Here is a 15598-nt window from a genome sequence, read left to right on the forward strand (position 1 = left end):
GGCCGTAATGAATTTGAGGCTCGTGGTTCACTCGTGTTGCGCGCTGTACCAGTCGAGTCTTATCGCATGAGGAGCAGTCGGCCATTGGTGTGGTCATATATTGCCATGAATAGCCAGTCGTAATCCGGGCGGATGGTTTGCCTGCTGGCCCGATGCTTATCAAGAATTTCCATTGACATTCGCTTGATTGGAGAATCTTCAAGCAAGTACTCAGAGCGTATTCGCGACACTGCTGTAAGGAGACATTGCGGTGGCTTGTTGAGGGATCCGGTGCGCTGCATATATCCATCACGGAGTGTCTTCCCGTAGTCATACTGGACCACCCCTCCCACGGTCGCTGTTGGTATACTGACAACCACGTCACCTAGGCGAATATCTGCTTTCTTGCCTGGCACACCGCCCCCAATACCGACCATCAACGCAAATCGAAGACATGGAAAGGTCGGCAGAATCTGAGCGAGAACAGTCGCCGCAGATGTCGTTCCGTAAACCCCTGATGGGAGACATGCAACGACCACGTTGTGTCCAATGATGCTGCCGAGTATATAAGCATTGTGATCAGTATCTGGCTGGGGCAGTGAGGAGTGGAGCTCATCTAGCATGAGTCGTGCTGCTGCCAGCTCTAGCGGCAAAGCGCAGATCCATGCTACAGTATAGTCGTCGTGTTTGAAGGTCATGTTTTCTTGAAAAGAGGCCCAGGAAGACTGAGGAGAAACAAAGGCACAGTTGGGAGCAAATTTAAATGGATTTTTAAATGACGCTGAAGCGCGAAAGCAATAATTTCAAGCGGTACAAGGCTGAAAAAGAGGGGTAAAGCGGTCAAACAAGATGCATGTCTGTAAAATGCTACTGTATTGTAAGTGTTTTGTGGCTTGATGTATGTATCGAAAACTTTACCAAGAGTTGTGAAGAAACTCCTTTGACATGTTGATCTTGACATTAACAGCTGAAACAACGGGCGCCAGCCAGCACTTTGGCATGCTGTCTTTTTATGGCAAAGGTTGACATGGTTTATCTGCTGCTCTCAAGAGGTACGGATCCGGAAGTAAAGACGGGACGGAATATCCTCGTGGATCCAGGCATGGCGTGCATCAGGAACAAACACTCCATTAAAGAGATGTACAATTTGAACGACAGGTCACTGAGTAAAGCCCGTGTTCATAAAAGCGTAAGGCGGATTCTATGACCGAGGATCGTGGTGGTGGTCGCAGGAAATTTAAGCACATCCCGAACCGGCCCAGCAAGCACATCGACTAGAATGCATACTTTTTACATGCATGATGGCGCATCAGCTTACACACGAGAAATTCAACAATGATGCGGAAGGTCAAGAAGCGAAAATCAAAAAGATCGAGGACGAATGGACCGAATACAGAAAACTTTACTACTATTCTTCTCTAGGATTAGCCAAGTCCGCGTCCCCTCATATTCCTTGATTACCGGAAGGATCGTGTCATAACACACTGTTATAATAGCCCCTTGAAGGCTCATTCAATTGACCTTCAGCTATAGCATTAAGCTCAATCAATTGTGTCATTTTTTTTGTCATTTAACTGGAATTCTTCAGTTGCCTGTCTCTTCATGTGCTTAGTCTGGTTACCGTATTCTGAGATGTTATTTCTTGTCGGAGAAATGGAGTGGTACATTACCGCTAGGGCCCACATTTCCTTATGTATTGTTCCCCAACCCGTAAATTCTAGAATATCTCGATCTATGGATGTCACCTAGATTGGACTGTTCAAATATGAGCGTATAATTATCTATTTCCAAGGAAATGTAGGAAGATTTTGTTGTAGTTCAAAGGAAGATTAATAGTTGGCTTAGAGGAATAAGAAAGGCTCTATATACATATAGGGCATCAATTTGATTGAAAATCAACTGGATACTTTGTAGAGATCTCCAAGGAACTAATTCCGACGGTGCGGTTCTGTTCCTGATCTGCACCAGCCTCAAATCACAGCAACGTGAAGCAAGAATAGGCAGACTGGAGCGCGACAAGCTCTAGTGGTTGATGACAGTATTGTACCATTTCTCCGATCTTCCAAATATAATGATCTACCATAATTTAGACACTCACCAGGAGACCAAGTACTCATGGTTAAGAACCTATAAGGAGTAACGTACCATTGTCGAGACTAGACCGGCCTCTTGGCCAAATGCGATAGTCACGTGTCATTACTGATGATTCAAGGGCCAATAGCCGATGTCATTACTCACTGGTTAGTTACACATGATTTGGCCAGGGGTCAATTCTTATGGACTAAGAAGCCTAAGCATTATCCGTCAACCTATTCTCCTCTTATCTACACAGAGTCATGGCCGGCGATACCACTCAGAAGCTCGCAGTCCTTATTGATGCTGACAATGCTATGCCGTCTACGGCGAGGCTTTTACTGGCCGAGGTGGCAAAATTTTGGCACCGCTCATGTCAAGCGGGCCTACGGCAATTGGACTAACACTAACTTGAGTGGCTGGAAGGAAGAGCTCCTCACGCATTCAATCCAGCCGATCCGGCAATTCGCTTACACCCACGGAAAAAACGCGACCGACTCAGCAATGATAAAAGACGCGATGGACCTTCTTCACTTGGGCCGTTTTGATGGTTTCTGTCTCGTCTCTAGTGACACTGACTTTACTCGGCTAGCCGCTCGTATTCGCGAATCCGGATCAATTGTTTACGGATTTGGGGAGCAAAAGACACCGAAGCCCTTCGTCGCCGCTTGCGATAAATTTATTTGTACCGAAAACCTTGTTTACCACAAAGAACTTGTTCCGCATCCCGATAGAATCTTTACGCCCAAGAACCACATTCCAGTAAGACAGGCCGAAGAAGACAAGGACTTGGTAAATCTGCTACATACGACAATAGAGACAGCCTCCGACGATCACGGATGGGCTGAACTCTCGTATATCGGCAATTCGCTTACAAAAAAATATCCTGATTTTGACTCTCGCACCTACGGATACTCCAAACTCAGTGATTTGTTTTCTGTCTTGCCACAATTTGATGTTACACGACACGCTCCTCGGGAGGGTAAACCTAATGAAATCTATGTACAAGATAAGCGTTTGAGGCGCAAAGATTCTTCGAATTCATATAATAAGTGAATCTAGGTCATTCAAGCTCGACGACTTTTGACTTGATCAGGTCCGCATCGCAGAAGAATTAGCAAACTAGATGTCAGGGTAACCGAACAAATTGGACAAACGTATGTAATAGGTCATTCCAGGCGTAAACCAATGAGAAACATGTTTCACAACAGACCGGAATGGATGGCAATGAAAATAGGTCAATGCTGGTTTATATCATTTAGCTTCGCGAAGTTCGAGAAAGCCCAGCTTTGCGTTCTCAAGGGATGAATGCAGGGCATATTGCTCCTGGTGAGCTGTGACACGAACAAGAGGTTTAAATGGTTTTACGGGCGCAAGGCCTCCACAAATCCTCACCAATAAGTGCAATTTTCTATATGTAGCAGAAGCAGTTTAAGACAAAATGAATCATTATAAAGAAAGATAATTTCCTCCTTCTCACCCCATTTTGAGCAGTCACTCAGCTAGTATCCAATGATACAGTGGCCCTTCTTAAGGCACATGCCTCATAAAGCGCGAGAGGGCTCGACTATATTATGGATCCCACCGTTTCTGATGGTAGAGCCCTAAATTTTGATTCAATCTCTAAAGGAATCCGACATTGATTGACCCGTATCAGTCTATTATCAGGGTCGGTGACATGAAAGACCATGATACACCAATCTATTAGTTTGTCAGTGAATAGGCTCAGTCTATCTAAATGAGTCAATTCATAATAACCTAGTTACCAGACTGGGGCCGGTACAAAGTACCGGAAAGCTTTACGTGGAATATCTCAGTAACAATAATCCTACCAGCCTTGGTTTCTCCCAATCTCAGAAATGTTGCTAAGATGCTAGTCTAGGTCCTCTGCCTTACCCTCATGGAATAGCCTGGCAAGAAAATCAATCAAGAAGTCATCAAGGTAGTCTTCGTTATTTTGGGGAAGCCCCAGCACAGCAGAAATCCTCGGCAACAGCAGCTGGCTCCACGATTGGAAGCCTTGTCCGTAATACGCTACTATTCGTTGTTCATCCGTAGAAGGAATATGCCGAGGATTTGTTGAAGCGACATGGATTTCTTCGCGCTGGAAGGCCTGGTGAAGACGTCTGACCTATTTTTTGAAACAAGCCATTGATTTACCATTTCCAAATAAGGGCAACAATGTGAGCCTCGAGACCATTAGGGGAAGGAACGAGTCATCCTACGGCCAGAAACTTCGCGACTCGTAGTCGTTGATCTCTTCAGCGCGGATGACATCGAGGGCAAGGCAGATCAGCATGGTGCTCGCTTTAATCCCGAAAGACCTATATGGGCAATTCCTCTGTTGGAAGCATGCCTGCAAAAACATTGTCTGCGGTACAGAGTAGATGCCGAGTATGTAGAGTAAAAACCGAATTTGCGACTTAATATCCATCAAGGACATCGTGTGAAGACCTTCAGCCGGTGTCAAAGTGCGGCGTATTGAAAGCAACCAAGGCAAAAGGTGGTCATACTGCAAATAAATTCATGCTCCCAATCCTGCTCGCGTCGAAAGGTGATCTTCTAAAGCGCATCATCATCCTCTGGAATAATTCTGGTCACACAGAGATAGCCCAGGATGAGAAGCGGTTGATGGAATGTAGGAACCGTGTGCTCACATCCATCGGGGCAAAGTGGCAAAAGCGGCCTCACCTGAATGGGAGGGGAAGACACCTCGTCGGTGGCTGCCGTGGATGCAGTAGACCGTGTCTGAAAGGACCCTGCTCCTTCATAGTCACTACAACATGACTGTACTTCGAATGCTTCGTTTCCGAGGTGAACAGACATCTTCAGCTGCCTCACGACGCAAGTGCCGAGGGAAAGATAAACAAGACAAAGGATACATCCAGAAGGCTAGGATGGGTTCGATTTTCAAAACAGCACATCACTACATATATCCCATAAAGGTACACGCTGGGTAGGAAGAAATCATATCGAAGAAATGGTAAGAACCTTGGGAACGCAACAGAGACGACATATAAACAGTTGTACATATTCTTATCTATCGTTTGTCAATGGTACCTATATTGTTTTTCACCATCCTATGTTTTATGCAGCCGATGGACAAGAAGTATACTACCGTTGATAAAATTCATCAGTAGTTGCTCTATAATATGAGGCGTGTGAGATAACGATGGCCCCCCCCTAAATTCTGACTGCTGAACAAAGGTCCTCAACTTATGTGATCTAGATTAATTTGACTGTTTCACCCCGAGCGATCCCAACTTGATCAATATGATCCGATGGAATTCATCTGATCCGATAGAATTCCCAGAAAATATAAAAAGACGACAGCATGTCATCTATCGTCTGTCTCAAGGCAACCGGATCATCATGATTCTTGCCTTGCTGATTTTGAGTGCCATGGCCATCGTGGTCACTGTGGTATGTTCGATTCGTTGTCGTGTTACGATGGTTAATTCAACTAATCCCCAGACCTCTTTACCACTCAAGACAGCAATGCTTTCCACAAAGTCAGAAGTAAGTCCACTTGCTCAGACATTATGCTCTCTCGCTAAAGTTAACAGGCAACTCTGCCCCAGCCTCTTCAAGGTACGAGACCCGGCGGAGTCGAGAGCAATTACCAAGGTATTGTATCGCGCCCTGGCAACACAGGAAGCATTATAACGTATTCTGATAGTATCTTTCGATCGGAGCGCGAGACACGGTAGAACCCACCGCCATCGTCGACGTCCCTCGACACTTCCTAAACTTTGAAGATAGCTTGGTCTTGACGGGGCACTTAGGCCTGTTCTAGACTGAAGTTCCCTTTCAGTTTCCACTCAAATGATCGTCTTTTAAGATGATGCGCTTTTAATTGGTTGCCGTGAGGTATGCGTACGAGGGGCCGAAACCTGCCATATATACACTGCAAATTAATCTTATTGAGTTCAACTGCATTTCGAGCATCCTGATGGATTGTGGGTGATTTACTTTTTCCCTTCTGTTTTAAACCATAGACATGTCAGCCAGTGTCAGCTATATAAAGCTCAGAAGCAGGTGGTTATATACTTTATTAATTGGTAACACTCCTATTATTTTATAATTCAACCCTGCTTATGCTCAATATAGTTAATGTAAAATTAGATATAGAGGAAGATATTCTGGCAGTATCAGGCTGTTGAAAATATACATGATACTAAAGATCCATATACTATGTATAATCGATCGTCTATTCCTCCTGCTAAATATCGATTCTAAGACTAGCGGAGCACGAGTTGCTACTCAACATGATTCGACGATGTCAACTTCTGCTTCTGCACTTTCCAGGTATTGTGCTAGTTCTTCCCAGATATTGCGCTTATGGCCTGGATTGTGGGCGGGGCGCTTTGGTTTGACGGTACGCATATAAGCAGTCGATCCATAATCGTGGGGAGTTCGCATGACTACACGCTTCTTATCCTTTCGGAGATCAGCGCTCATTCTAATGATAGAGAGTCTGATTGCCTACCATTTTATCCGCAGCCGGCAATGGGAGGTGGGGGTGCGAGTGGTAGCCAAACAGTCGTCCATCAGGGAGTTCCATGTCGAGCCAGATTTTGATACCATACAGAACCCAAAATTCGTGGTGGCGGCGCTGGATGTTGACGAGGCGCTTTCGAAGCTGCTCCCGCTTGACCCGGCTCAGCTGATGAGCCATTGAGCCAAGGGTTTATCTAAGAACATTTCATTGAGCATGGGAAATTTCAATTAATAGCTCTATAGCTTTCCCCTTACGACTTTCGTTCAAATGAAGTTCACCAGCACTCAAACATAAGCCACCGTTCCCTGTCAACACTAACTAGGAAGGAAACTGCGGATGGATTCGAAGGTGCAAAAAGGGAGCTTTGGGTCAGACGCCTCAAATAAATGTAGTATACTCGCTATTCTACACGACGTGAGGTGAGCGGTGATTTACTAACGGCAACCTCTGCTTCCACACAGCCTACCAACCATCAACAGCGGGCTTACTTCCAAAAATGTGAGGATGGAATACCAGGAAGCAGGAAACACCCAGTCAGTCTCTCACCGAACTTCAATGTTCTTTAGGTCATCGGAGAATATCTGTCTTCGCGGCACTGACCTCAAGGCTTAGGGGACCTGAACTATCAAAGGTCTCTAATACGGTGCTGAGATTGGGGAAGCTTATTCCGGTAGCTAAGATTGCGATGAGACCGGTATACCTGCAGGAGATCAACAGTCCTGGACGGAGTACGCTTGGAACATACAACCTACAATCCCTCATGTGTATCTCACTCGCAATGATGTCCACTCTCATGAAACGTCTTGACAGATACTCAGTCTCCCAATCATGCGGATCTTTTTTCCCATCAAGCCTCGTGGCCTTGCATACATCTCATTTCATACTGGGCACCCACCATCCCACATATAGCTCAGAGCAGCCTGCAGTGCTGTCTACTGCACCCCCTTGGCTTACCAGCGAATTATCTGCTTCGGCGACCGCCTCGATCTCCCTAGATATCTCCATTTCTATGAGCGAGCCCATTGTGGGTCAGGCTATGATAATCGACGACCATCGTACAGAGAGCACTCGGACCTCACTAGGAGATCCGACTCCTCCTTACGCAGTAGCAGCTGGAACTTCCGAAGTGATCGAGGAGAGTACTAATCCTATAACGCCGCTTCAGACGAGCCAGGTCATGTCAATCTCACAGACACGCAGCAATGAGACAGGATCAGATTTGCGAGGAACGGCTTCTCATACAGTACAACAGTCCACAAGTCCGCCACTGGGTTCCACTATCCCGCTCTACACCACCAAGCAGAAGCACCCTGAACTAAGAGGCTCAGGCAGTGATATGGAGAAAGACAAGATATCTCTTCCAATACCCGATAGCATCAAAAGGGACTCAGAAACATCTCAAGCCATTTCACAATATCACATGGTCTCAACGCTTACTTCAGCGTTGCTTCAAAATCCAACTACTGGCGGCGCTGGCACGGCCGACTCGTCCATTCCAGGGACATCCAGGTCAGGGGTCATGTTTGATGGCACCAACATGTCGACTACGATGTCTAGACAAGGCGTTGAAGTGATACTTATTAGTGTAATAGGCGGAATTCTCGCCTTTGCCATTCTGATGCTTGTGCACCGTTGGGCTTTATCAAGGTTCTGGAAGTCTTCCAATGGGACTGCGCCGGGAAATACGTCTTTCTTAGTCGCTAAGGTTCACCCAACTATCGAGGTGTCACGATTCTCAATCGAGTCGTCGACAAAAATTTGAGATACGGCATTCTAACAATGGTTGCATCGTTGCAAGAGGAGCTGTTAAATCGGATCTGCTAAAGTATGTTCATCTACTTTCATCTCTCGTTTGTTTATTAAAAAACATATTATTACAAATAGGTTTCTTAGTAACTAATATACTTTCAATGATAATACTGTATATCGCGAAGAATATGAAATTGATGTCTAGTAAGAGCCACTTATGCTTCTAATTAGGATAAAATAAAAATATGGAATTACCAGGAATACTAATACTATACACCTAGATAGAAGCTTAAGATTTATTGTAAAATCTAACAAATACATAGCTGCCGAATAGTATTAAGAAAGAAGGGTGTAAAACACTCCTATTTACCCCTACAAAGTATTTTGATTAAGAACGATGCAACCATTTTAACACGACCGTAGAAATTGGATATCCATCTGGCCAACTCATAAGGCCGGTGGTCTAACTGGTCACGGCTGTGTTCTCCATCAAATAGCCGAAGAAAGCCCGGAAAACCCACTTTCGAAGAAAACCAGCGGTGACCCGTGTTGCTTCCGATGTTTGCTGCAGCGATTCGGCCGACAGCGCGAACCGGTCCGCCTCGACGGTGTTCGAAAATGGCTTTCCGCATCGCTTTTCGACTTCAATTTCCTCGGTGGTTTCTTCCGGGTAGTCACACGGGATGAGAGGAGGTAGCTCGGGTTCAGGCTCCACGGGATATCCGGCTTCCAGGAGTCGAAACCCCCTGGATCTCAATTTGGCATACAAGTGCCGCCAAAGGTCTGATTCGCTGAGCGTCGTCGGCCGGTGTCTAATCAGACTGGATGAGTTGCGGACATCATGTCCCTCGGTTCCTTTCAGACGCTGATGCTCGGTCATTTCAAACCCATACTGGAAGCTAAAACGCCAAAATTCTAGAAGATCCTCTCTTAGGTAATGAGCTCCCAAGGAATGGGGAATTGACACGGCAGTATCAAACATTTGGCATATACCCTCGTCAATAGTGAGCCTTTTATCCCATACTGGCGGTGGCACAAGTTGTTTCATGACACTTTGCGCGACCTCGAGATAGATCCGGTCCTTGAAAAAGGTCTTTAGGGTTGGGATGGGGTAGTCAATGTCTTGCAGCTGCTCCCACAACTCATAGCGAATGTCATCTGGGAAATGACGGAACAGCTGACCGTCATCCATCTTCGATTGTAAAAATCGTAAATCTTGGTCGGAGACCTTGGGGGCACGAGACTGGATGAGATTGACTGAGACTCCATCTATCCGCGATAACAATTCGCGTCTACCCATGACCAGTCGGTTGAAGGTTGTGAGGATTGTTTGCCAATAGCAGGAAACTGCCTGGAGATAAGTTCGAGTGAGCCGGACTGAAACGGAATTGGGCCAGGGGAGTTGACCTACCTCATCACAGCACATGGCCGTGACTTTATGCAAGACCCCGATGCGCATGTCTTCCCATAGGCCTCCGATGACAAGCAGAGAATTCAGACTTAGATGTAATTTTTCGATCTTGAAAAAGCGCTCGAGGTATTTTCTTTTCCTGCTTCCGACAACCACTTGCAGCACCGCATACCAGTTGTCGGCGGCCAAGCGATCTTGAGGGCCGTCAAGGAAGCCCTCATAGTAGTTGATCCTCTCATAGATCAGGCCATCAGGCGGACGATTGTCATTAGTAAAGTTTTCCGTCATGGACTGGATGAACTCGTGATGGAGGGCTGTGGAATCGGCATTGGCAACGTCTATAGAGAGGTTTAGTCGTCTAGGAAGCTTGGTGATTCTCCTTCACGGCCACTCGTGCACTTACCATCATTTGTCACATAGATATCGGCAATCCACCACTGGTCATCGATATCCAGCCACTGACAGGCCGCCGCTATCAGATTTCGATGATCCAGAGCATGCAGTTGGTAGTCTCCGACGACAGTCAAGTAAGGCATGTCCTCCTGGCTGTGGTCCACCACCACGCGATTCCGCCAGTCATTCCTGGACATGATAACCGGGAGATGATTTTTTCGCATAAGACGCTGGCATCCCTGAATCTCCATAAGTTTTTTTGATCGCCGGATACTTCTCTGATTGTCCATTCGGCTTCGAAATCCCTGTTCAAAGGTCACGTCTGACAGATGCACCTTGGCAGAGATCTGAAAATGACGCCGGCCGTACAAGAACAGCCTACGCTCCTTTTCGTCCACCTGAGACTGCCGTACGGGAGACATTGAGCCGGAGTCGTCGAGCGTCGTCGCTCTGCAGTTGCAGATCGTCAAATTATGTCTGCCTTGGTCTTTATAGCACTTTCGATCAGCTGCCTTCGCATAACTAGACTATAGATTTGGTTCACAGATGCCAACGATCCTTACTGGTGAAAACAGCTTTAATTTCTGACCCGAACCTGCACAATCTGAGGCCAGGAGTTTCCTGCTGCCCGCATATTCCATCATTCAATGCTCTGCCCTCCGTTTTTGTGAGGATCATAGTGGTGATAGGCATATGGAACTTAAAGGAGAAGGTGTCTTTAATTTGATAACTTGCGGTCATCCCTGCTCACCTCTGCCTTATCCACGATTACCCTATAAACTACTCGCCTCGCGCCATGCTCGAAATTTCTAGTTCTTGTCTCTTGATTTGTTCCTCCCACTTCTGCACTAAGTGAAGCGTTGTAACCGAGTAATCATGAGTTTCTCGATGAAAGGCAGGCTAGATAAGACGCTCTCTGCTGTGGTTATTTCCCTCAGCATAGCCGTCTTGGTTTGTCTGTGTCTTGTCTTTGTTGGCTGCTCCTCGACCTCTTCCCCCGCGGCCTTTACTTCCTTAAGGTAGGTTGGGCTCCACTAATACACGTACTCTGGCAATAATGAACAGTGACTAGGTCGATATGACGAACTTCCCGACCCTCCCAGATTTAGCGACTCGCGATTCGTTTGGAGTACGCAATCCAGATATTGCCAATATTGGCGACAGCGATAGCAAGGTTTTGACCGCTGCCACATCCAACCTACGCGACGATATAAGCGAGGTTTCCTCACAGAGCATATCAGCGGCTCAAGAAAAGGTTAATGCCGAAGTTCATGAGATAAAAGCCAGTTTGTATCAGTACTACTCCGTGGGCTTACTGGGATACTGCAAGTTCCGGGGTCGCGCAGATGCCGTTTGTTCGCACCCACGTGCCTCATTCTCGTTCAACCTTCCGGCGATACTGGACTCTACGTCGGCAAAGCCTTGGTGGACTTCTTCCTAGCTTGGATCAAAAAGGCATATCCGGATACCGTGGCCTAGTCCAAGCTGGCATTGGGCTTTACATTGCTGGCTTTACTACGACCATGTTGGCGGTTGCGCTAGGGGGGCTGGAATCTGAGATTTTCTCACGGCAGAACCGTGTTTATCATCCTTTGCACGGTATGTGTTCATTGACTCCGGCCACCGGGGAATTTGCTAACCTTCCAGCTCTCGTCACTGTTGATCACGGCCGCCACAATCTCGGTCAGTGTGAGATATGGACTTCTGGCTTTCGGGATTAAACGCATCCTGGGCGAAGTGGGAATTCGAGCCTCCCTTGGAGGGCAAATGTTCGCAGTGGCATGGCTGGCGGTCTTATTTTCCTTTGTAGCCTCGTTGATTTGGGTCATTCTTTTGTTTTAATATGCGTTCAAGCCAAATTAGATATCTGCTACCGCAATAGCTGGTCTCTAGCTTAAGATGCCAGCCCGGTATGGACGTGCTATGCTACCAAATGGCTTACAAAGATCGAAATGTAGACTAATAGTTAAGTGATCAATAATTCCACTATAAATGCGAATATTATTGAAACACTTTGATTTCTGGCACAGTGAATTACAAGTGGGAAATATAGTGTACCAAAGGCCGTTGCCGTCGTTGGAGCTGTATGTAAGGTGCCATGAGCGCCCATAACCCGTAGTGGAAGCTCTCGTTGATACAAGAGTGGAATCGGCCAGTGGGACTGCTACTAGGTACAATCATAAGGTCCCGTAGTCTTTTGTCCATCCAAAGTCACATCTGCCTCGGTATACATCCTTCGTATCGGCTCGAAGACTACACGCGCTGAATAGGACATGTCCAACTGACATAGCTCCTCACAAGCGGCTTGGGACTCACAAGCCTTCTCAATGAGGCTCAAGACATTATTTTGAAATTTCCGGATGATTTCGTGAACAGTGTATCCCGGTCTCGTATCAAGGGATCTGTAGAGTTTGTGGAGGTCTTCGGCTGTCTTTTCCGTCAGATCTTGAGTAGCTTTGAGCAACGTGTAACAATCACGAAGATAGGAGTTGTGAGCTTGCTGTTCTCCAATTTGTCGAACGATCCGCAAATTATCATCCATGAGGGGAACTGAGGACTAGATCGAAGTACAGTAGAAGAGCAGCATTCAGCAAAATTTGACCACGTATGAAGAAGGTGGAGTGCGGTGGAGTCTGTGGGGTGGATTCTTGGTGTGCATCGGAGCCGTCCTCCAAAACGGTGAACCAACATGATAAGTTTAGGTATTCACCACGCTCCGTTGGACGCCTCCAACGTTGTTAGTGAATAGTGACTCGCAGCCGTTGATCAACAAGCAGTTGTGACATTCGTCTTGGCAGTGATGAGCCAGTTCTTATAGGCTATATAATGGCTGCGGAATCCCTAGGATGACAGTCAAGAGAATGCAGAGCATGTCATTACTTTCTGGAACAATGCCATCATCCAGTCCACGCGACCTCCGCGACTGCGCCATTGGTGCTGTTATCAGTGCATTTGGTTTCTGCTACTTTGTCATTTTCTTTGCTCAATTCCTCCTGTTCCAATTCCCTACAACCCAGGAGATGATCACTGATGCGATTGCGGTGACCGCATTCAGCTTATGCCTTATAATCTGGTATCTAGGGGTTGAATTCCATTACACCCTCAGCGCGTTGGGTGGCCGAGATCTGGTGGGATACGAAAGGTCGATCTGCCAGAGTGGTCTATTTCTCATATGGGCGGCTGCGTTGCCTACCGTTGTCTTCTTGTTTCCAAAGCAGCCCTTCTTGCAGCTGGGCTACACGTCGGCATTGACTCTGGTGGTTGTCGAGAGGATGTTACCGAGCACCATATCCGGGGACCAAGGAGATACCGAGTCGATCCGGTATCCCGGATACATGACAGCTCTCGTGCTGTTATGCTCGGTGCCAACAATACACGCACTCGCGCAGCCGGCGCCGACGGCATCGTTATTACCAACTGCCTTCCTTTGGTTCCTTGTGACAAATGCTTTTGGCGTAGCCATTCTGCTTCTTCGATCTTTCGAGCGAGCAGTTGGTATTTCAAAGTGGTATCTCAGCCTGCACGGAGCGCATATGGTCATGACGTATAGTCTGGTGACCTACTCGAAAGCCGTTTTACAGGCTTTTGCTAGCTACAACTCCTAGGGAAAGGGCTAAGTGAGCCGTCTAGACTTTGAATCTCACATCAAGTAGCTGGAATCAGCATGGTCGAATTTGATTATGTGGCTAAGAGATCAACACCATGAATCCTTGTCTATACTCATATCGGGCCTCGGTAATGATGCGAAGCAGGAAATGGTGGATGGAATGGTCATGGGTAATCACTTAAATGAATCAGAATTCTTTGGTTGAGTAGTAGACCATATACAGCTTTTACTGACCTTTGCCTCTGCTCCACGTAGCGTGACAAATGTAAGCTAGTTATCCTTTGTGCTCGGGAACACCACTCTTACATTTAGTTTGTATAGACATTGTGGATATATCATAATAAAAAATGTAACGAAATCACCCGATACTGTGTCAGTATAAGATTACGTACCGACTTAGAAAAAGATAAATAGCTATGAAGATCAGGCCAGGCTTGTATTCAAAGGTGGAAAGAACAAACGTTCGACTGCGCAGTATACCGCTTCCAAACTACCGAGATTTTCTATTTCAGCAAAGACAAGAAAGTGAACACATCTATCCTATCACCATGTTCTTGTCAATATAGCCCAGAATATAGTTTGTTTATTTATGGGTCCACTAGCCGATGCTTCTTGCTACATTGTAGTATTTGCCACACGTCCGAGCATGCTTCAGGCTAAGCTATAAAAAAGGGCTCCCAGGAGCGTATAGTTCCTGGGAGCCCCATAGAAAGGATATTAGATCTTACCTATTTGCCTCTATTTGAAACCCGAGAATATAGACCTCATAGCTTAGGTAAATTGTATCTTCCCGCCCTTGAATTGATATATAATGGCCACTATCTCGCGATGAGAAAATGATTGTCAACTCAGGACAGACCAGCTGATGTTCCCTATATCCTCCACCCATACAGTTCAGTCATCTTTAGTCACCTTGCTACTATTGATCAATATTGCGCGATTGATCGTGCACTGCTGGTTTAGGCTACAGTGGTCGGTCAGTCGCCTGGAGCTGGTATTTTATATTTCAAATTGCGTTTCATTCTTGGTACTAAGTGCCCCCCTGTGGAGCGGGCAGTCCGGGCTCTGGATTGAGATCTGGCTCTGGACGACCTCGGTTAATCCGTCGCTCCAAGCTGTAAGCCCAAGGCGTTTCCATTTGATCGACTGTATACTAGTCCGCTGACTATGCCAAAGCTACTACGTGTGATTTTGCAACAGAAGCGCAATCCATTCCTGCCGCAAGTGGCTTTGATTATGTTCATCTCCTGGACCGTCCTATCCACATTCGCGAAAGTAGCAATTGCATTCATCGGGGCACTGGTGTGGAACACAATATACCAGGTTGGGCTAGTGACAGTTTTCGTTGATTATCTCTGGGTGGCTATATGGTATTTATGGATCCTGGGGGAGACATTGAGTATGAAAAGAAGATTGACGTTTATCTTATGCTCGATCCTCCTTATGGCAGCTCTTCTGCTAGCCATTGCTGCTATTGGTATGGTGAGGAAGTCATGGATGATTGAACTAGAGGTAACTTCCCGCTTCGACCTCTAATGTGATGGCGCTGACACTGACTAGATACAGCTGTTGGTCACTTTCATTGGCGCTTCACTCCTACAGTTCCTGGTGAGTGATGAGGTGATTCGCAGGATAAGAAGCAGCGAAAGCGGAAGGACTCTACACACTTTGTAATATCGGATGGAAGAAAAGAGATCGTCAATCTATTCATCCTACTTAGTCACTGGATAAAAGACAACTTATCAAAGACAACTTATCAAAGACTAAGACTAATTAAATCTACCTTAATATAATTCTCCGACCCTTCCCACCCGGCCAGGACTACCGAGACATTAAAGAACAACCCAGTACAAGAATATGTCAGTGATGATTTCCCCCTACTATA

At 46.4% G+C, this 15598-nt stretch overlaps 10 protein-coding genes across 10 annotated transcripts; 5 read left to right on the top strand and 5 right to left on the bottom strand.

Moving 5' to 3' along the window:
• Window positions 1–59: 59 nt before the first annotated feature.
• On the bottom strand, window positions 60–677 carry N7483_002407 (violaceus kinesin; the record flags this gene model as incomplete). The annotated part of the gene is made up of 1 exon (XM_057085844.1): window positions 60–677. One exon carries the CDS (start codon window positions 675–677, stop codon window positions 60–62), a length of 618 nt encoding a protein of 205 aa, XP_056951993.1.
• Window positions 678–2315: 1638 nt separating this feature from the next.
• On the top strand, window positions 2316–3108 carry N7483_002408 (NYN domain-containing protein; the record flags this gene model as incomplete). Its single annotated transcript, XM_057085845.1, has 2 exons — window positions 2316–2402; window positions 2479–3108. The coding sequence occupies 2 exons, from the start codon at window positions 2316–2318 to the stop codon at window positions 3106–3108; spliced, it is 717 nt and encodes a 238-aa protein (XP_056951994.1).
• An 817-nt stretch (window positions 3109–3925) lies between these two features.
• On the bottom strand, window positions 3926–4351 carry N7483_002409 (uncharacterized protein; the record flags this gene model as incomplete). Its single annotated transcript, XM_057085846.1, has 2 exons — window positions 3926–4178; window positions 4278–4351. 2 exons carry the CDS (start codon window positions 4349–4351, stop codon window positions 3926–3928), a joined length of 327 nt encoding a protein of 108 aa, XP_056951995.1.
• A 1073-nt stretch (window positions 4352–5424) lies between these two features.
• Window positions 5425–5762, top strand: N7483_002410 (uncharacterized protein; the record flags this gene model as incomplete). The annotated part of the gene is made up of 3 exons (XM_057085847.1): window positions 5425–5475; window positions 5527–5571; window positions 5619–5762. The coding sequence occupies 3 exons, from the start codon at window positions 5425–5427 to the stop codon at window positions 5760–5762; spliced, it is 240 nt and encodes a 79-aa protein (XP_056951996.1).
• A 553-nt stretch (window positions 5763–6315) lies between these two features.
• On the bottom strand, window positions 6316–6730 carry N7483_002411 (uncharacterized protein; the record flags this gene model as incomplete). The annotated part of the gene is made up of 2 exons (XM_057085848.1): window positions 6316–6492; window positions 6542–6730. The coding sequence occupies 2 exons, from the start codon at window positions 6728–6730 to the stop codon at window positions 6316–6318; spliced, it is 366 nt and encodes a 121-aa protein (XP_056951997.1).
• An 832-nt stretch (window positions 6731–7562) lies between these two features.
• Window positions 7563–8315, top strand: N7483_002412 (uncharacterized protein; the record flags this gene model as incomplete). The annotated part of the gene is made up of 1 exon (XM_057085849.1): window positions 7563–8315. The coding sequence occupies one exon, from the start codon at window positions 7563–7565 to the stop codon at window positions 8313–8315; it is 753 nt and encodes a 250-aa protein (XP_056951998.1).
• Window positions 8316–8765: 450 nt separating this feature from the next.
• Window positions 8766–10528, bottom strand: N7483_002413 (uncharacterized protein; the record flags this gene model as incomplete). The annotated part of the gene is made up of 3 exons (XM_057085850.1): window positions 8766–9653; window positions 9714–10051; window positions 10117–10528. 3 exons carry the CDS (start codon window positions 10526–10528, stop codon window positions 8766–8768), a joined length of 1638 nt encoding a protein of 545 aa, XP_056951999.1.
• A 635-nt stretch (window positions 10529–11163) lies between these two features.
• N7483_002414 (uncharacterized protein) lies at window positions 11164–11948 on the top strand (the record flags this gene model as incomplete). The annotated part of the gene is made up of 3 exons (XM_057085851.1): window positions 11164–11170; window positions 11394–11686; window positions 11754–11948. The coding sequence occupies 3 exons, from the start codon at window positions 11164–11166 to the stop codon at window positions 11946–11948; spliced, it is 495 nt and encodes a 164-aa protein (XP_056952000.1).
• Window positions 11949–12273: 325 nt separating this feature from the next.
• On the bottom strand, window positions 12274–12648 carry N7483_002415 (uncharacterized protein; the record flags this gene model as incomplete). Its single annotated transcript, XM_057085852.1, has 1 exon — window positions 12274–12648. The coding sequence occupies one exon, from the start codon at window positions 12646–12648 to the stop codon at window positions 12274–12276; it is 375 nt and encodes a 124-aa protein (XP_056952001.1).
• Window positions 12649–12997: 349 nt separating this feature from the next.
• Window positions 12998–13711, top strand: N7483_002416 (uncharacterized protein; the record flags this gene model as incomplete). Its single annotated transcript, XM_057085853.1, has 1 exon — window positions 12998–13711. One exon carries the CDS (start codon window positions 12998–13000, stop codon window positions 13709–13711), a length of 714 nt encoding a protein of 237 aa, XP_056952002.1.
• Window positions 13712–15598: the final 1887 nt, after the last annotated feature.

The sequence above is a fragment of the Penicillium malachiteum genome (assembly GCF_028827825.1).
Source record: "Penicillium malachiteum strain IBT 17515 chromosome Unknown utg000001l:1.0-8184562.0:1.0-8186909.0, whole genome shotgun sequence".
Lineage (NCBI taxonomy): Eukaryota > Fungi > Ascomycota > Eurotiomycetes > Eurotiales > Aspergillaceae > Penicillium > Penicillium malachiteum.